The following is a 20,492-nucleotide window of genomic DNA, read 5'->3' as shown; positions in this document are numbered from 1 at the left end:
CTGTGACATTCTTTTTTCTTCTTTTGTGTTTCAGGAATGATTTTTGACATGTGTAAACTGCAAGTTGTTGTATTTGTCAAAGACTTGCCAACACAGAGCAGATTGCTCATGAAGGGTTTACTTACTATTTGAGGACAAACCCAAAGCTTAAATGCTATGGTTCTTATAATTAATTATGTTTATTTTAATATGCAAATTATTCTGCAGTTCACACTTGACAAGATAGATTAAAAGCAAAATCTCTGTTGTGAGCATTGTGGATCTTTTGATTTTGTGATAAATTTATAATCAGTGCAGGGCATAAATCTTTTTATAAAGCAGAACACTGAGCAGGCTTCCACCCTTCCTCCCCACCTTATTTTTAAGCCTATCATAAAAGCATATCTCTTTTCATAGAGGATATTTTCTTTTATTTTCAGGACTTGGTGAATGCTATCTCATGCTGGCAAGATCAGCCCTTGATAACTATTTGGATAGGAAGGCTGTGGATTACATAGAGCAGGCTCTTGAATATTTTACAAGGTTAGTACTAAATACTCACTTATTTAATTTTTGATGGGATTGTGCATGACAGGCAGAAGAATAAAAGTTAAGTGTTTGAGGATTTTCAGTTAAACTGAATCAAATGGACCAGGGCTTCTAATCTAGAAGTGAGCATATGCTTATTGAAAATGGTTTGAATAATTTCTAAATGTAGGCTGCTTAAATGAATGGCTATTATAGAGTTTTGGTTTTTTCTGTTTAAAGATACAGAATCATTTGATTATAACAAAAGTGTGAAATGACACACAGTTCTTTTCAGCAGTCCTGATATTTAGGACTGGAAGAAGGGGATTCCTACCAAAAATAGTGTATAAGAGGAAAATATTCCTTCCTTCCCTCAATCTTTTTGTTTTACATTTCATATAAAATGCTTTAGTGTCCTAATTTAAGTCTTGAAATAACTACTGTTGGAAAAGAAGGTCCATCAGGTTTCTGCAGATGAGTCGTGTCTCGTAATATGACATGGTAGTTCTCTAAAATGCAAGGGAGTGTGTAGTCAGCTGACATGTTGATAGATAATGGCTACTTTTTAGAATTTTAGTCCCAACGATGTTGGAATATATTGGCATTTTGCAGTTTCTCTTTTTTTTTTATTTCTTTTTTGATTTTGACCTTTTAGACCTATAGCTTGAATAGGAAGAAACTGAATTAAAAAAAATAAAACAGCTCATTGATGAATTGCATTTGAGATTTTGCCACTCTTCAAAGTGGCGAACTTCTCTTCAGAAAAGGATATTGAAGTGCCTGAATGAGTGTTGGGTGGGTTTTCTGTTTAATTAATTACAGGGCAATAAAGCACCGTCCTGATATATCTTGCCTCTGGAAACTTCTTGGAGATACCTGTACTAGCGTGCATGTTATTTCACCAAGCAAAGTGCATGTTCAAGTACTAGGATCCCTTCTTTGGGGAAAAATGGGTAAAAACGCAGACAAACAGGTGCTGAAGAAAAATGAGCTGCTCATACTGGGAGGAAGGTAATACTTTTTTTTATTATCAAGAGCTCCTAGGCAGCTTGAGACTCTATGGAGTCTCAAATATTCTAGAGTACCTAATTTCTGGAAAATGAAAAACATGCTGATCTGTTGACACCTGCACAGTGGGTAAATAGATTCTTGTGTTTCTTCCAAGTTACACTACTCATTTCAGAGTATGTTTCTTCTGTTGCCACAGTGGCTATCAGCACTTCATCTAGCACCTGCTTTTCTCCTTGTTTCTGTCTCCAGAGCATGACTATATCCTCCCTGCTATTCCACAAATCATGCCTCTTTAAATGGAGTGATTGCAGTATTTGCTAACTAATTCTCCCAGGACAACTGAAGTCCAAGATAATACTTTTAGCTTTCTGTTTGTACTTCATTCTTATAAAAATGTCATAAATTTAGAGGTTTAGAGTACACTGGAAGAGGAAATTCCTTGTTTCGAAGTTCATGATCTAGAAAATATTTGTAGTATTTCTGCAGCCTCTTCTGTGACTCCCTCTGAGCTTTTTGGAGCTGGATGTGTAAGATGAAGAAATGTAGCTGCTTAGTGAATCTCAAACACTATCTGTAAAGTCAGATAGTTCCTGGGGGAAGTCTGATAAACTGTAAAAATGACTGAGGTTGTTTTAAGTAAAAGCATGCATAATGTAACAGACAGAGCTTTGATTTAATGCACACCTACATAACCACACCTGTGGCTTCACAAGTGGTGGGGACTACAGACTGCCTTTAGACCAGGATAGATTCTGTGATGATAATGTATTAGTTGATTTTTGCTTCCCATACTTGTCTGATTTTGTTTTGCTGGTTTAGATTTTTAAGCACTCTTTTGAATGTTCTTTTGGCTTTCTGCTCTTTATGTAGCGACTTGGAATAATTGATTCTGTGATTCATGTTTCTGTAGGTGTTATGGCAGAGCTTTAAAATTGATGCCTTTGCCTAGCATATGGTGTGATCTTGGAATAAATTATTATCGACAAGCAGAGCACCTCACAGCAATGGGCACTGACATGAATGAGATCAGTGAACTGCTAGAGAAGTCTTTGCAGGTATTGCCTGTTTTTCCTGGTACATTCTTTAAATTGATGTTCATGCTTCTCTTCATACTCTCTCTGTCCACAATAAAACGTACATCTCTGAATAAGTAAGTGCATAAAGACTTAGTTTTTGCTCTCCTAATGATTATAATCCACATTTGAATTTCTTCCAGTGTCTCAAAAAAGCTGTAAGACTTGACAGCAAAAATCATCTTTTTTGGAATGCACTTGGTGTAGTTGCTTCTTGTAGTGGTAAGTCTTCAGCAAAAGGCCTAGCTCTGTATTAACCTAAATTGGAAGGCAACTTGAAATTCCGTGTTTTGAAATTCCGTTAAATCTAGCTCTCCTTTTTTCTTTCTCCCCCCAGCTATTGGGAATTATGCTCTTGCTCAACATTCCTTCATCAAATCTGTTCAAGCTGAGCAAATTGTAAGTGCTGTAGGCAGCTTCCATCTGTTTCAAGTGGGCATTTAAAACTTCTCCCCTGGTGCAAGTGTTATTTTTGCATAGTGATTTTAACTTTTTTTGTTCTATCTAGAATATTGTTGCCTGGACCAACTTGGGGGTTTTGTATCTGGCAACTGGAAACATTGAGGTAATCTATTTCCCATCCTCAAATATTATTTACCTTTCCATTTTTTTCTAAGGGTGTATCTGCAGATGGGAGTGTGGGGAAACTGAGAATAAAGTCCCTTTCAAATTCAAGAAACATACTTCCTTCAAAAGAAATTAAACTGGTACCCACACTTGACTTCAGGAACACAAATGAATTACATATTTCTTCTGGAGGGAGTAAGGTTAAGTGTGAACTTCTGCTGCATTGACGAGGTTGCTGTGCAAGCAACTGGATGGAATGAAAACTTATTGGAAGGACTGAGAAGTGATTAGTCAAACTGGAGCATGCCAGGTTTGACAAAGAACTTTTAGTTGTCACAGGCTGAACTTTCAGTGTTTGAGTTCCCATAAGTAGCTACTTTCTGTTCATCAGCAGATGTGTGATTTACTGTGACACTCTAACCTTACATAGTTTCTCTGGAGGAAAATTACAGTACATCCTAAGTGAAGCCTGGAGCTCTTATGCAGCTAAAGAACATCCTGTCCTATTTGCTGGTTAGAATTAAAGAAATCTTATTTAATTGTAAATCTGATGGTCAGAATTTTTTTTAATAAAAGTAACTTGATACTACAGGCTGCTTGCTGCTTAGACTACTAATGCTAACACTTCCTTCACCTTGTGCCAAATTGAGGAACTCTTAAGCATATGCAGTCAATAGGGAGATGACTTGTCTGTGATAATCAGTTTTATGCTTTTGAAAATGCATGTGTTTAACTGCTTGTGTTACAGAAAAGCAAATTTTCAAAACTGGATCCTCCCAGAGTCATATTTTTAAATATTACTTGTTCCAAGGCTTAATTTAGCTTCTGAACTCTTTTGGTGTTATGAGAAGGAAGTATATTTGGAAGAGAGGGTAACTTTCATGTTGTAAAGTTTTGAATATTTTTTTAAATTTTATTTAAGAGTAAACCTGTTTATTTCTCTGGGCAATGCATTGTTCTGTGTGGCACAGTCAATGTTTTAGTGGTGACCTAATTTGATCCATTAAATCTCTTCTAATATCTGATAATGTTAATACTCGTGTGTACTCAGAAGTACCCTGTTACCATACCAGGCAGTTCAATAGCACTGTTATCTTTGTTTTACAGCAAGCTCATGAAGCCTTCAAGGTAGCCCAATCTCTGGAGCCTTCTTACTTGCTGTGTTGGATTGGACAGGTATGATGAAAAATCATAAAACTGTGCACCAAAACCAGTTGTCAAAGAGTAGACTTGAGCTTCCTTCTAATAATTGGCACTTATTCATGTTCCTAAAAATGGAACTTATACTTCCTTGAAGATGGATAGGACGTTTATTTCCATAGTGGTGATACAATGGAAGCTACACTCATAAGATACATTGGCATAATGGCTGATGCTGTGAGTTCAGTAAGAAACTACCAACAGAGCAATCACTGTCTGTGCTCTGAGGCTTTTTATTGACAACTGTCAACAAAGCGCTGTCTTCATAAGGTGATAGTTATTTCAGCTTCAGCTGTACCACTAGTTCATTATGTGGAACCACCTAACTCTTCTCAGCCCCTCCTTTCTAACACCACTGTTAAAACAAGTAAGCCTCTAATGTACCTTGGACAAAGCACTTCTCGGTTTTTGGGAAGTCCCTTCCTCCCCTACCATTGAGAGCTGATGTACCCCTACTGGTATTTAGGCCATCTGTGAATAGTTGAGGTACTTGTGACTCATACTCTTATGATCACTATAGGTGCACTTCATAATGCTAATAATCATCTAATTGAAGCTGGATTCTAGAAGAGAACTCTCACCATCACATGTTGAAAATTCAGCTCCTGTCAAATTTTGTTATAAGTTGTTCTAACACACACAAGTCTTTGTATTGAAGAATGTAGAGTAGCAGCAGAAGACTTTGAATTACTGATATGGTAGAAACTGCTTGTGCTCCTTTTAATTTTGTTCATTTTATTTCTAAAATCTTCCTTGGAGAGTATGAGGAAAAGAAAGTGTCTTCATGTTGAATGTTTAAGATATGCCTGACATAACATGAGTTTTCTGTCAATGTCGCGATTTTAAAGTACCTGACCACAGCTCCTTCTTCTCTATAGGCTCTTATTGCAGAGACGGTAGGCAGCTATGACACTATGGATCTCTTCAGGCACACAACTGAACTCAATATGCATGTGAGTATAACAGTTGTATTGTTCTGAAGTTTTTGTATATCCAATCTCTCCACTTAGGAGATTTAATTTTTTTTAAAATATGTATCTCTTAAATAGTGAAACTGTTACAGTCATGTTTCAAATGAGATTGGGTTATTTTCATTTTGTTGTTCCTGGTTTACACTGGCACTGTATAGCAGGCAGTTATTGTATTAAATGTCTTAGTCCCAAGGGTCCAAGAAATTAGTTCCGTAAGTAATGAGAAAACATTCTTCGTGTTCAGACTTGGACATAGATCAAAGGCATAAATTATAAGTCTTTCAGGAGAGAACAAGGACCTTGAGTTCCAAGAAAGTAGAGGACTTACTCCCTTAAAGCTTTTTTTGTTGTCATCCCTACAGTGATGTAGCAAATTGTATGAAAATTTAAGAATTTACTTTGCCCAAAGGGCAAGTTAAAAGTGTTTGTGGAGTAATTCAGTTTGCTTTTTAATTCTGCTTAACACTGATGCAGATTTTTGGCCAAAACTCTGTTCTAAAACACAAAATTATTATTATAATGTCTAATTATTTTGCTGTATCTTGAGCAGGTTTAATGACTCCTCTTTTGGGGGTTGTTTGTTTGTTTCTTGAGGCTGAGGGAGCAAAAGGCTATGCCCACTGGGTATGTTCAACACTGCAGAACAAAGCCAACAGAAACTCTGAACTATATCTGTACAACATTGTACAAATGAATGCAATTCCAGCAGCCCAGGTGGTATTGAGCAAATATACAGGTAGGTAGTTTAAATACCCTTCTAACCTGTCACGCCTAACAGATGCATTCAGAATGAACAGATAAACCTATAGTAGTATCTGGACAAGAGAGGTCTGCCTGAGCTGGGGAGAGGCTTTTGAGCTGTAATCAAAACAGGGTAAGCAGACCGTTGACTTTTATTATCACACAAAAATGAAGCAGATGTGAGTTCTGTTTGCCTACTCATTTGAGTAGATTTTGTTTCAAAGACCAATGAAAATAGGGACCAGGGCCTTGTCATGCTTGTCATAAGGCGTTCGCTCTCAGACTCCCTTTGCATGTGTCTGTATGCATAGGTGCAGATAGATGCTAAGTCCTCTGCCTCTGTGCCATGATGCTTGGCTGAAGACTCTTCTTGGGTGCTGCGTAACTCCATAGCCTCAAGCATATGATTGTGTTAACCTTCAGTAGGTGACAGACCATGGTTTTGCACATGGTTCCAAGCCAGCCGACCCATTGGAGTAGGCTTGCATATGTCTGGCCTTGAAAGTAGGCATAGCAAATGTGGATTTTCATTAATCTGCAATTATTACTGTAAATAAATCATTTGAGCAATCTGTTGCTGACTTTTGAGAGCTAAAAAATAAGGTGCAAGCCCTCTAAATGAGATAAATGTGAGACTATATTTCTTTGTGCCGTCGCTGTTTGTAAGTGGACTGCTGGAGGGGCTTCCTTCCTAGTCTGGGAAGAAAAGTGACAAATCTGAGATGAGATGACAGCTCAGAAGTCTGTGCCTTACCCATTTTGTAATTCTGTGATTAATTGCTAAGGTTAGAAGAAACCAGAGTTGGTCATCTGGCCCAACCTCCCTGCTCAAGAGCAGAGTCATCCTAGAGCACTTTGCACAGAATGGTTCCAGAGGTGTAATATTAAAAATAAACAATAGGATTCTATTAGTATTTTATTAGGGTCAATACGAGATGAATACTTTCCTATTTCATTAGGGAAAAAAATGTGTGTGCTGAGAAACTTAAAATATTTTGAGTGCATTAATTCTGTGTCATATTTTAAACATTTTTGAGCTAACCTGATGTCATGTTGTGGGTCTTCTATCCCTTCTGTATTTGCCTGCAGCTTGTCAAAATTATTCCAGTGAGCAACTGACAGAAGCACTTGACAAAGGGTTTTGTACATATGCGTACACTGTAGCTTCAAGGTAGCAAGCTTTTTGTAATGCTTTTTCAGTTCTTTCTGATCTTGTTCTCCTGTTGTCAATTCTGATTTTCTAGAAAGAAATCCAGACGATGCATCTGCTTTCACAATGCTTGGTTATTTGAATGAGTATCTACATCTGAAACAGCAGGCAGCGTATGCCTATGAGAGGTAAACTGTACACCCTTGGAAAGCTTATAGAAGCTCATTGACCTCTTTTCCATGCACCAGCTGAAAAACTTAAGGGTTTTTCTCTTCCTTAAATAAACAAACCTTACTTTGTCAGTTCAGCAGTACATGTCAGCTAAGTAGGGGGAGGTGTGGGGATGTTCTTATACCAAATTTGGAAATGCAGAACACAGAACTGGAAAAGTAAAGATGTTCCAAGGCTTATGTGTCTTACCAGGACATTTAACTAATTCACTGTGTGGGATTTAAGTAAAATCTTGGGAATAGGTAAGCTTGGTTTTAGTTTTATTCTCTGTCCCATTCTAATTAATGGATGTGGTTGGGCTTTGGGGTTTTTTTCCCTTCTCTCTTGTTTTCAAGTGGTAGAGGAATGTAGCAATGAAACCATGTTTGGTGAGCGTGTTTGTTGATGCATTAAAACAGTAAAATAAGCTCTGTTTGTGTTTAATGAGCATAGAAAAGCTTCTGCATAAAACAGTTGTCCATTCTGCTCTGAGAACTATTCTCAAAATATGCAGATGGTAATTGTTTTTCATTGTGGCTAATTTCAGGGCAGCTTCATTGCTGAAAAACTCTGAGGATACTGAGAAATACAATACAGCAATACAAAACTATGGCAGGTCACTGTGGTAAGTGTTGACATATTTTCCAAACTCCTGACTTCAGTTTTGGATGGAGTGAGTGCAGTGACACAAAACACTTGTGCTGAGGCTTAAAGATGAAAGGTCATTGCTAAAAGTAATCTATTAAACATCATTCTTAACTGTAGAAAGGTTTGATTGAACTTGCTCCAGAAATGTGTAGTGTATTAAAAAAAAAAATCAAATTGCAAGGAATTGCTGTATGTCTTCAGAGGTATCAGTGGTTCCTTTATCATTAGCTTGATACTATGGTGGCTTAATGTAACCTATACAATGTAACTGTTGTATAGTCTCCAGAATAAATTGTGATTATATTTTTTTTAATTTTTTTTACAGTCTCCACATGTGAGATCTGTAATAGGCTTAGCCTTAATAAAATAGCTACTTCGAGGTTTATTTAAGATCCCTTCTGCCTGCCCTTTGAATTTGTATTGACTTGTACAACCTGCAGCATGTGTGGTTGGGGTGTTGCGTACGTGTGTGATTTTTCTGCTGATGAACCCCTCTGCTATAGTTCTGCTCACAATTCTAAGTTCCCTTCATTATACCGTTCTAGTTCTGAGGGAATGCAGGACACAAGTCTTAATAGATGAAGACTTTCAGTCTTTTCTTTCATATGAGATAGTTCAAGCTGTGCTAATTAGATATTTGTTAGCTCTCTTGAGAAACCTCATATATTCTTAAGTTTCTGTACATGATGCTGGAACTTCTTGCCTTTAGTGATGTGATAAGTCATTAATTTCAGAGAATATTTTAGAAGCAATTCTAAAGCTGTATGTGTGTTGATTTCTGTGTAAAACTTAGACAAGAGCAAAGTTCTAGTAATTATTAAGTAGTTTAATAAACACAATCCTGTATTATTTCCTTCATAGTGGTTTTAGAACAAGAATGCTGTAAGGTCTGTCTGTATGTGCACTTGCCTGTCTGTGTGCATGCATAGTTTGATTTGCTTTTTTCGTGCTTCTCTTCTGCTATTTTCTCCACTTCCATTGTGTTGACCATTAAGTGACATCTGTTGTGCAGATGGGGAGGACTTTTTCCTATCAATTATTCTTCATGCAACAGATAGGTGGAAAGATTAATTGCTATAACTGAAGAAGGGTGGTGAACATTGCACATTCTTGTCCTAATATTGCTCTTTTCCTGTGGTGTCTGCTTAAAACTACTGTATAAAAGAGGATACTGGTCTTCAAGGACAGTGTATCTGAATCATAGCAGCTGTTGCTACATGCTTCATACCAGTAATTTTATTTTTTTCACAGTGCCCTTGATCTGTGTGATAAGGCCATTGAAGTTTACGCATCAATACCCCTAACTGAGTTTGATGGCATTGTGGGGCTAGCATTAGCTTACTTCAAGAAAGGACTCTTAGAAGAAAGTATCAAAGGTAAAATTCAGAGCATTATGGGGCACTTCCCTTGAGGTTAATCCTAACAAAATTTGTTTATCTGACCAACTTAGCTGTCACTCAATTTATTTTGTTCTTTCAGTCCTCGTGCGTAAGTACAAACTCCACAACTGTTTTAATAGCTTGAGTACCATGTGCAGTTTTGGGCACCACATTAAGCGTACAAAGGAGCACCACGTGGATGGTGAAGGGTCTGGAGGGGAAAGGCTTTTATGAGGAGTGACTGAGGTCACTTGGTTTGTTCAGCCTGGAAAAGAGAAGACTGAGGGAAGACCTCATTACAGTCTTCAGCATCCTCTGGAGGGGAAGCAGTGGGGCAGGTACAGATCTCTTCAATCTCATGAAAAGTGACAGGACTTGAGAAAATGGCATGAAGCTCAACAGGGGGGGTTAAGTTAGCTAATCAGGAAAAGGTTCTTCACTGAGAGAGTAGTTGAGCACTGGAACAGGTTGCCCAGGGAAGGTAATGGCACCAAGCCTGTGTGAGTTCAAGTTTGGACAATGGTTTCAGGCACACAGTGTGATTCTTGGGGTGTCTGCTCAGGGTCAGGAGTTGGACTCGATAGTCCTGATGAGTCCCCTCCAACTCAGCCTATTCTATGATAACCATTAGGCAGTTCAGCAGGGTGCTAGAAACTATTCAAATGTACTAAGGGAAGCTACATTTCTTCAAGTGCTTAATTCTTGTCCATTAAGCTGTTTTTATCTTAGCCTCCCTTGATCTCAAATAAAATTACTTTCCTGGATGAATCATTCCTAGTCTAGAGAAAAGAAGACTGAGAGGTGATCTCATCAATATACGTATCTCGAAGACAGGTGTCAAGAGGATGGTGCCAGACTGTGGTGGTGCCCAGTGACAAGTCAAGGAGTAACGGACATAAACTAGATAAGTTCCACCTCAACCTGAGGAAGAACTTCTTTACAGTAAAGAAAGTTGCTGTGCACTAGAACAGGCTGCCCAGGGAAGTTGTGGAGTCTCCCTCTCTGGAGACTTTCAAAACCCACCTGCACAGTTCCTGTGTCACCTGCTCTAGGTGACCCTGACTTGGCAGAGGGCTTGGACTAGATGATCTCCAGAGATCCTTTCCAACTCTAACTATTCTGTGATTCTGTGATAGGAGATCAATGTGTTGTTCTAAGCACTTTAGCTTTAGTGATAAATATGATTCTGTGTCATGGTCTGCAATGCTAAGATGTGAGACTTCACAAAAACATATACTGAATTATCACTGTTGAAGTGTAAGCACTCAGAAAGGAACAGCTATGTCAGTGTTTTAAGTAATCTTGTATTTTGATTGGAGTGATGTGTGCCCATCTGAAGTGCTATTTCATAAATGAGCTATCACAGGGAAGTATTGCTACTGTGTTCTTGAGGCTTTTTCTTAGTATCTCTATGCTGCTTTTCAGTTCTGTTTCCACTTGCTACATATTAAATAACTCCCAGGCTCTAAGCAGTAGATCTGTGAGTCTTAGTTGAATTTTTTTTGTCTTCTGCTTATGATTTGAGGTGTGAAAATATATCAAACCTGAACCCAAAGTATCTCTCTCTTTTCTAATACCATGCTTTACAAGGGTTGATTTTTCTTCTACTTCAATTCTGAGTCTTGAATTTTTACCAGCCTATGAAAAAGCCCTGTCTGTTGCTGAGTCTGAAAAGGATAGAGCACATATCCTGACTGCCTTGGCAATAATAGAATATAAACGGGACAAAGTGGATGCTGCAAAGACACTGCTGTTTAAATGGTGAGTAGAGGAAATAATAATCAGAATGTGATATCTTATTGTGCTGCTGAATCCTCACATTTCATTTTTGTGGGAACTCAAGTGGATATTTTCTTTTTGTATTGCAGAATAATAGTGGAAATGGATGCAGTGCTCTTACTTCTGTGATATATCTGTTTTTGTTTTATGGCCTGTGTCTTCTACATTTTTAAAGCAGTATGGAGTGGAAGGGCTGGGCAGTTTGGATGTCCAGCATCCTTGAATGATAGTTTTGAAAACTTTATCTTTTAAGATAATATTACTTTGTAGTTTACCTAAGCACTAGGCAGTATTTTTGCTCTTTAGCTGTAAGAGCTCTATATGGCTAGTGAAAACAATTTCAATTTCAATAGTAGGAAATCTCCAGAACAGTTGTGTTCCAAGCATCATAGACAAGGACAAGCCTGTAGCTTCCCCATGAAAAGAAACAGATCTGTATTAGTTGTGCTGTTAAGTGGTGAATGTATTTTTTTTTTTCAGATCTGTGTAACCTAAAAGCCTGTTCATTGTCATTAGTCTCCTGGTAGCTTCAGATTAAGAGTTAACATCTCAGCCTCTCAGGGTCAACCCTTTGTCAGTAGAGAACTCCAGTAGTGGCAGTACAGTACACCATTTTGCCAGCAGACTCCTAACATTACTGAAATAGTGAAGGTCCATTATCTAGTACACTCTAAATCCAAAGTTACTCATGATTAGGTAGCTAGGAACCTGATATTTCCTACATCCTATAAATCACTGCAGACTTCTGGTTTTGTCATAATCATCAACAATGAGAGTTTTCTAGATGACCTTTTTTGTGTTTAAAAAAAAAAAGTAGTTAATGGTTTAGGAAAGAAACATCACAGTGAATATGTCTAGATCTGAATTGGAAGCACAGTGCTGCAAAGGTATATGGTGGATTTTAGTAATAAGAACAAAAATGGTGCATTCTGGTCCAACAGACAGATGTCTCTGCTGTCTGGAATTCATGCTAGATGACTTAAAGGGCCTCAATAGGACCCTGAACAAGAAGCTACCTTTTTAATTTCTCATACCCAGCTTGGCACAGAGGCTTTTAATAGTGAGTATGTCTTGATATCTTCCTAATATGATAGAATACCATTTCTTACTTGTCAAAGAGTGCCTTCTGCTTATCTTTAACAGCTCTTGATTTTTTCTTGCTTAAGTCTGAAAATAAAACATAGAATCAGAAGCTTATATTCTTGTCTTTTTTGAAGGCAAAAATAATCATTAAGGGCTTGATTAGGAGCTACCTGATCCTGAAGGATATAGATCTAGCTTGATCCCACAGTGAGAGACTGTTAATTCTGTGTATCATTCATGATACATAGGAGCAAGAGGACTCAGAAATACACAAGTACTCTAATGTTAACAGCAAATTTAATTTGTGCTCCAAAATAATGTCTCTTTCCCTCTCTTTGGTTCAACAGCTCATTAAAGGAACCTAGTATGGAAAGTCTGAAGGCTTTGTGCACACTAGGACTGGTAAAGCAGGACGCAACACTTGCAACAGCAGCCCTAAAAGAATTACTGAAGCATGAAAAAGGGGATGATGGAATTTATGAGCGGTGCCTTACTGCATCTGCTATTTATGCATTACAAGGTAGAAATGTGAGGGTCCAGAGAGAAGTCTCCAAAGCAGTACACAGGTAGGTACTTTGTCTGGCTTTAGATTGCCCTGTAAATGTATTGCTTTGATTACATTGAACAGTAAGCAAACCTCTGTTTACTTGCACCATTCTAGAAAAAAAAAAAATTTAAATTGTTTTTCAAAGGTGAAGTCCTTGCTTAAGGTTGTAGCATCAGCTGACTAAAGTTTGCTTTCTGATTTATGGCAGAAGTTTCATGGCTTATTCAGTATTTTCTGGTTTTGTTTTGGTGACTTCTTTGATAGCTAGATTAGTTCAGTGTTCTATGAAAGCATCTTTCATCATATGTAGCATAACCTTCAGTCTAGAAAAGTCTCAAGGGTCTTTATTTAATATTTAAAACCAGCCTTTGAAGCTATCTGTTCCATTAGCTAAATGTCTATATTTAAATGTGTTTTGATTAGCCTTACCATTCTGTTCCTTTAAGAAAAACACACTTCAGTCTCTCCAAGTGTTTTTGGAAACTATTCTTCATGCAAATTATATTTCTCCAACTACAATTAAAATTCCTTGTTCTTCACACTATGGGGACAAGACCTGTAGTCCTAAAGTTTGTTTTCTTCCCATGAATATTGATATGCATATTGTACATTTTGTTTCTTTAGTTAGCAATATAACTTCAATATTGTGTTGTTTGTTTTGAATTACTACCCATGTCTATTTTCTACTGCACTTCATTGTTTTCTTAATAGAGAAATTTGGTATCTATAGCAACTGCCTACTGAGTCATGGAAAACCAGGTGCATATCTAAATCAGAAAGTCTAATATCCTTTTTTTTCCCCAGTAACCCAGATAATCCTGCCCTCTGGTCTCTTCTGTCTCGAGTAGTTCCACTGTCTGCATCACAAAAGGCAAAAGTAAGTGCATTGCTCTAAAATGTCTGGTGTTTACATCCTGGGTAGTCTGTGTTGTTTTTTTAAGTAAAAAAACTCCCGACCTTTCAGTATGTGGACTTTCACTAGTTAATATGAAATCTTAAGGCTTGCATACACAGCAGTGCACAGCCACATACAGAAGTTATATACTATTATTTGCATCTTTCAGGAGGTAACAGCTCTTGATCCTGAAATAAACTTAGAGGAAAAGTCTGCTAGAATTATTCCAACAATAAAAGGCTGTACTATGTATAATTTTTTGTTTAGTTTTATAGAGATGTGTGTAAATAAATATATATTAAAATTTATGTGTTCAATTTGATTAATCTAGTCAATTTCACTTTTCGCATTAGCCAATGTTTCCTTGCCACTTTCGTGCTTACTATTATCTTTTCTCCAAATAAATACTCTTTGTCTTAATTTATGTTAATTATGTAAACAGAAATAGCACCTGAAAACAAACTCCTTTGTATATGGGGCTAATATCTGAAACAAATCATATGGATAAGCTCTAATCCTGAATGTCTCTTCCTAATTTTTTATGAGATTGTACTATAAGCAAGGAAAATACCTCATTTTGCAAATTCTGTATTCATGATTAACAAAGATAAAAAGATACCAGCATTATATTTTGCATAAAATTAATTAGTAACCAAATTAACCGTGTAACCAAATTAATTGGATTTTTTTTTTTAATCTTGCAGGGGGGAGCTGTGGCAGGAAGTATCGCACATATAATCGATGCAAAGCACGGAAAGGTTTGGCTTTCTTAAAATGAAGATTTTGTAATTCCATAAACAATCCTAAAGTTAATTCCATCTGATCACTTACAGTTTTAAGTGACTCTTATGTTTTGTTTTGTAGGAAGTCCTGCTGAATATTGCAGTTAATCAATTGGCAGCAGGTCACATGCTAGAAGATGAGAAAAACAACCCTATAAAAAATATCCAGAGGGCCATCCACATCTGTCCAGGTTACTCTTGTTCTCAAACACAGTACTGATTTTTTAATTTTTACCCATCAAAAGCAAAATTACTGGATTAAGAAAAGTAGATTTCTTTTCTTGGTTTGGTTTATTGTTTAGGGTTATCCATGTACATTTTGGGGAGAATGCTTAGAATTGAAATTTTCCTTGTCATTCCAAATCATTCCCATTTAATTCCCATTGTCATTCCTATTCCAGTGGGAATTAAACCAGACAAGAAGAAAAATATCATTGGGTTTTAAGGCTTATTCTGAAAATACGGGCAATTTCTTAATCCCTCAGTAGGAGAAGACATTAGTATTATTTAGTATGTTAGCAAAATTCCCTTAGAATTACCTTATGCAACACCAAGCAGAAGATAATTACTCATCTAGCTTGAGAATTTGAATTGGAAAGGTTCTGTTACAATGTGCGGGTTATGAACTATAGACAACTGTTCTCTTACTAGATGGTGTTCTTCCTTAAGTGTATGGAGCAAAAACCTAGCTTGGTTTTCAATTTCTAGTTTGCACTTGATGGAATACCAAAATGCTGTTTCTTCTGCAGTCATTTTTCTCTGATGCGGAAGGGTGACTGCAAGTAAAAAATTTCAGTTACTTTCCTACAGGAACACACAAGAATATGACTGCTAATCAAAAGCAGTATACTTTGCATTTTACTTTGTTGAATCTTCAAGCTTTGTTTCATTTTGCTGGGAAATTTAATTATCTTAGGGATGAAAATGTACATAGATGAAATCTTTAAATAATCACTGTTCAGTTCATGACAGAGACTACTCTTCCAGTAGTAGATGTTCTTCACAGGGCTAGGTTAAGGTAAAGCTGACAGTGGAATTAGCTGGCAGTGGAAGTAGGCACTTAGTGCTGTAACTTTCATGTTATTGGTCAGACAAAACTGATTCTGTGTGACTGAAAGCTGTGGATGGCATTTTGGGATTTTTGCTGCCACTGTTACAGCACTAAGTGATAGCCAAGGTTAATCTGTGTAGTCAGACATAAACTGGCAGCTTCAGGTTAGCACACTGGTGTTTATGTAAAAATACATTGGTTGGTTTTAGGAACAGAATCTTCTTTTTATAATCTGGCAAATCTTACTAGTTAGAGACAAGTAGTTATCAGCTTCTTTGGGCTGAGTTCTATTACTTGTCTTGTTGTTGCTATCTCTTATTTACAGTGTATAGTTCCACTGATAGCTATGTTTTTATGCTTTATCTGGTAAAGACCATTCTAAATGAACTACCAGTGTATTTAGAATGGCACAAGTTGCCTTTGACCATTCTTTTCTAGATAATCCTACTGCCTGGGCAGTGCTAATGGCAGCCTGTCATGCTGAAAACACTGTTGTCTGTCTAAACAACACTCAGCCGAAACGAACAGGTCTAGAGATGACACTTGTGTCTACAGTTTCAGCCAAAAGTAAGCTATACAAATTTTCTAATTAAAAAAAAAATAATAAAATTGATCTGAGCTTGCGTTACTATTCTGAACTTGCAAAGAGGCTGAGGATTATTGCTCAGTCGTGAGTTGAGCTGTAACCGTATTGTACACATGAAAAATGCTAAATTCTAATGCACAGCTAGGGTTAATTACTTAATGGCAGCTTGCTTTCCCCTCCAAAGCCTCAAACGGTTTTCTAAAATAGTACGTCTGAACTCTGATGTCTAAATGGATAGTTGTGGATGTATTACATTGCAGCCACACTGCTTATGAGGAAAGACTAAAGTACCCTTGAGTTCTGTAACTTTTCCAGTAAAGGCTCAGTCTTGCTCAATGTCCACAGTGTTTTGAAAACTGGAATTAAAATTCCATGTTTGATTAATTATTCCTGAATCGTTAACTCAAATGGTGTATGCATTTTTCCCATCTTGCTTTTAATTTTGCCATCTTTCAATATTCCTTCTAATGAAGAAAGTCATGTCAGATTAAAACTCTAGTGTTTTAACTGTCTTTACAGCTGGGGAAAGTAACCTTCCTCATAATTTTGTCCGTATTCTGGAAGACTGGTGTCTCTGTCAAGCTATTACCAGTCTAGAGGAGACCGGTAAACTATCAGAAGCTGAAGCTCTTTGTAACAAGGTATGATGGTGTCATGTTGGCAGACTGTGGTAGAATTGTAAAAATCATTTGTGTGCATTATACAAAAAGGTAATCTTTGAATTAGCAACTGTCTGTTCCATCAGAGCTACAAATACAGTAGTTCACAGAATATTCTGAGTTGTAAGGGATCATTGAGTCCAACTCTTAAGTGAATGGCCCATGGGGGCATTGAACCTGCAAGGTTGGCATTATTAGCACCATGCTCTACCCAACTGAACTAGTTGTTGGTATATCCTCCCTTCACCAAGATGCTACTTCTGTTTGCAACACTGAAACTGTGTTAATGGTTGAAACGAGTATGTCATGATAAAGATAAATCTGCTCTTTCTGCCTAGAATTAACCTAGAATTAAGCAGAACATTACAGAAATTTGAGGCAAGAAGTTCATGTAGGAGACTTTGCCTGGGACTTTACTTCCTGCTGGGTTGTGTTGTTACTTTGTTTCAGAGCCACAAGGTTTTGTGAAAAGAAACGTCTTGAGGAAATGCATCTGGGGAAGGGGACTGGGGTGTTATCAACACTGAAGTGTGTGTTTCATGTGTTCATGAACAGAAGACTTGGCAAAAGATAAGCAAAAAAGCCGTTGAACTCAGCAGCACACATCCTTGACTTTTATGAAGGAAAATTACTAATCTCATGCAAATGTGCTCCTTGGTTTTGGCATTTCTGTATTAACAGGGATGAGAGTTAAAAAAAAAACCCACAAAAAAAGCCAAAACAAACAGATTTGTTGAACATGCTGGTTTTCAGGGGAAAGTACTTCTTGTCTCTCTGTTTGCTTGGTGAGAAGGTGTTTTTCTTTTCTGGCCACCATGTCTACTGACCTGTCTTCTATTAATGATTAATGATTCTATTAAAGATCAGATATTTCTAAACATACAAGGTATGTCCTTCCCCCCATCTTGTCATGGGGGGTGGTTATGGAGGGTTTTGCATGTGTTTTGTTGGTTAAATTGCTTGGGGAGAGGACAGTCAGTGCCTGCAGTTAGTGAAGAAAAAGGGGAACATCCTCTGGTACCACAGACTCTCAGTGACAGTTTTAGACCCTGAAATTCTCAGAAAGCCATATAACTAGGGATGGTGAGTCAGGCACTGCTGTCATTCAGTTTGAGATAGGCAGCGTGATTCCGCACTTGTTCATGAGGGAAAATTGCAGCAAATTTAGGAGCTTCTATTGTGTTTCAGAAAGTCTCTGCATTCTTTATAAAGCAGCAGCTTGTTAAGGATTCAGAGGCAACATATTTCATTTTATAAAAAAAAGAGATGTGTGAAAAGTACAAGTGTTGTTTCTTAAATCTGTTTTGAATTATAATTCTTGAAAGTATTCTGATTTGAGCAGGAAAAATAACATGAAGTGAGGCTTGCTGAAGCTTCACATACTTCACCTGAGAAGGGTAAAGCAACGGATGGCTGGTTTTCTGTCTTTGCTATTTTGTGTGTTTTTTCAAAAAAATGTTCTCTAGGGACCTACTGTTACGGAACAGGAAGTGTTTAGTAAAGTGCTTCTGTTCCAGGGAGAATAAATCACCTTACCTGGGAGAACTGAAACTGCTTGAAACACAGTCAAAGTCACAGGACAGGTTTTTACCTCTATTAATAGGCCCACACTGGTAATGATTGACAAACCAAATAAGAACTGTCTTTCAGACAGTTTAAGACTGCCTGAAATAATAACAAAATAACTAAGAGTAGGACATATACAAAATTTGGGATAGACTTCAGATGTATTTTGAGGAGAGTAAAAAAGGTTAACTATTTTCATGGGGCAATCCCTGGAACACTGCTTTGTGCAGAGAAAGAGGAAACTGCTATTTTGCAAACATCCTGAGAATGCTTTCAATGCTGTTTTCTGTACAGAACAAAATGGAAAGATGTAAGTTTCTTTGATATTTGGGAATGATAATTCTGAATGTTTTGGTCTTAGGCTTTAAAAAGCTGCCCTGAGCACCCAGCTCTGTTTTTGCTTTTGAGACAAGTTCAGTGTAAGCAGCTGTTGAAGTCTCACAAAGAACTTCCAGGCAACATCCTGGAGGAGCTTCGCAAGACAGTCATGACCAGTCCAACTTCAGTTGCCGCCTGGCAAGTAAGTGTGCATCCTTTCCCTGACTGATGTGCCACTCTCACACCCACTGTAAGAGGGTGAACATTAGTTTCACTGCTTGGTTTTATTTATCTGCTGACAGTCAATGACAGAAAAAATAGCTTGTATTTGGGTTGTTATAAAGTTGAAACATGATGTTAGATTTATTTAATAGTTGAAATAATAAGAACCACTAGTAAGGGTAAGCAGACAGGAGAATTAAAAACTTGAGATAAATCCCTAGCACCTGTGTCTTTAGGGAACTGTGATTTGACATGTAAGCAGAAAACAATGAAATATTTCATAACTCATAAGACTACAAGGAAGTAAAGGGTTTCCTAATGTAGTAATATACAGTTCCTTATTCAGGATCTGAAAACCTGAATAAGTCTCTTCCAGTCACCTTATTTGGGAGAATTGAAATCGCTTGAACACAGTCAAGGTCTTTCTCCATAATCTCCTGACTTCAGATGTCACTGTTCTTTTGAGTAAGTTGATTTTGCAGAGAAGAGAAATCACTCCCAGTAACAGTGTTCACTAACTCCCTTCCATGGCACCATGAGTGATCCCTTTTAGTAGATATGAAGATGCTATTACTCACTTCATATGCTGCTTCTGTGAGACAGTCTGAGAAGTCTGTCTCACAAATGCCAAGAGATCTTTCTGGTGATGCAGCACATATGTTTGTTTATTTTCTAACAGTTGGTTCTAGCTACAGTTATTATCTTCCTTTTCCAATATAAGTAACATATTGTTTAGAAAAATTCTGTGAGCTTTTAGAGTCCTTTATGTAGTTGAGAGATTTATGGCACTCTCTCTGCCTACTGATAAAATAAAACCCAGCTTGTAGTACTGAAGTTGATTTCAGTCTTAGAAGACCAGTGCAAGGCTGCTGTAGAGATCGTTATCTCACTTGTTTCAGGGCTGCACATCCTCTTCTCTTCTGAAACACAGGAGTATCATTTCTGTAAAGATACTTTTTTGATGCATTTTTCACTGATTTGTGAGACTTCCTCTTTCTGATCTACAGAACTCATTCAGATTGGATTTGCAAAATAGAGGGCATGCAAGACATGATTGTATTCTCTATTTTAGTAACACATTTTGGAAATTAAATTAGGGCTTGTATACATTCTTCAAGCATCCCTTGCATAGCCAAGTCATCTTGCTTACCAGCAGGGATAAGTGAACTGAAAGTGTATATGATGTAGGGAGTGGGAGGGCTTGATTGTTTTGGTCTTCTTAATCCAGGCCACAGATAAGCTACCTCTGAGGAAGATCTTTTCAGTTCTAATTAAAGAAGGTATTTCTTAGGGCTTAGATAGCATTCTGAAAAAGCCTGGCTGCTACATCTGTTCATAGTGGATAAATATATGCTTTTATGTTTTCTGTCTTTAGACTTCCTAAGAGTTTGATAAATGTTTTGTCTTACTCAGAAGTATCCACTGTGATGCCTTACAGTTTTTACTCGGTTATAGGGGCCCTTAACTATTCTTTTCGCTGAAGTTTTTGGCTTTTGTCTTAATAGTTGTTTTGCAGGACTTAGGAGTGCTGCTGAACTGCTATTCTG

General features: G+C 37.4%; 1 protein-coding gene across 6 annotated transcripts in view; it reads left to right on the top strand.

The window, feature by feature from the left end:
• Positions 1 to 20,492, top strand: part of TTC37 (tetratricopeptide repeat domain 37) — a 47,914-nt gene that overhangs the window by 20,984 nt on the left and 6,438 nt on the right. For 5 of the 6 annotated variants that reach the window (XM_017807232.1, XM_017807229.1, XM_017807233.1 and 2 more), the window contains exons 19-38: positions 420 to 522; positions 1,330 to 1,518; positions 2,429 to 2,573; positions 2,735 to 2,813; positions 2,929 to 2,990; positions 3,100 to 3,156; positions 4,266 to 4,334; positions 5,237 to 5,311; positions 5,924 to 6,065; positions 7,315 to 7,408; positions 7,978 to 8,055; positions 9,330 to 9,454; positions 11,095 to 11,218; positions 12,667 to 12,885; positions 13,671 to 13,743; positions 14,466 to 14,519; positions 14,626 to 14,734; positions 16,033 to 16,161; positions 16,700 to 16,821; positions 18,767 to 18,925. In XM_017807232.1, coding sequence (XP_017662721.1) covers positions 420 to 522; positions 1,330 to 1,518; positions 2,429 to 2,573; positions 2,735 to 2,813; positions 2,929 to 2,990; positions 3,100 to 3,156; positions 4,266 to 4,334; positions 5,237 to 5,311; positions 5,924 to 6,065; positions 7,315 to 7,408; positions 7,978 to 8,055; positions 9,330 to 9,454; positions 11,095 to 11,218; positions 12,667 to 12,885; positions 13,671 to 13,743; positions 14,466 to 14,519; positions 14,626 to 14,734; positions 16,033 to 16,161; positions 16,700 to 16,821; positions 18,767 to 18,925 — 2,207 coding nt within the window. The remainder of the gene's footprint in view (positions 1 to 419; positions 523 to 1,329; positions 1,519 to 2,428; positions 2,574 to 2,734; positions 2,814 to 2,928; positions 2,991 to 3,099; positions 3,157 to 4,265; positions 4,335 to 5,236; positions 5,312 to 5,923; positions 6,066 to 7,314; positions 7,409 to 7,977; positions 8,056 to 9,329; positions 9,455 to 11,094; positions 11,219 to 12,666; positions 12,886 to 13,670; positions 13,744 to 14,465; positions 14,520 to 14,625; positions 14,735 to 16,032; positions 16,162 to 16,699; positions 16,822 to 18,766; positions 18,926 to 20,492) is intronic. The other variant, XM_017807234.1, reaches the window with a different exon arrangement.

Source organism: Lepidothrix coronata, unplaced genomic scaffold (assembly GCF_001604755.1).
Source record: "Lepidothrix coronata isolate B3197 unplaced genomic scaffold, Lepidothrix_coronata-1.0 Scaffold18, whole genome shotgun sequence".
In the NCBI taxonomy this organism is placed as follows: Eukaryota; Metazoa; Chordata; class Aves; order Passeriformes; family Pipridae; genus Lepidothrix; species Lepidothrix coronata.
The sequence above is the reverse complement of the archived record's forward strand: the minus strand, read 5'-3'. Positions and strand labels throughout refer to the sequence as shown.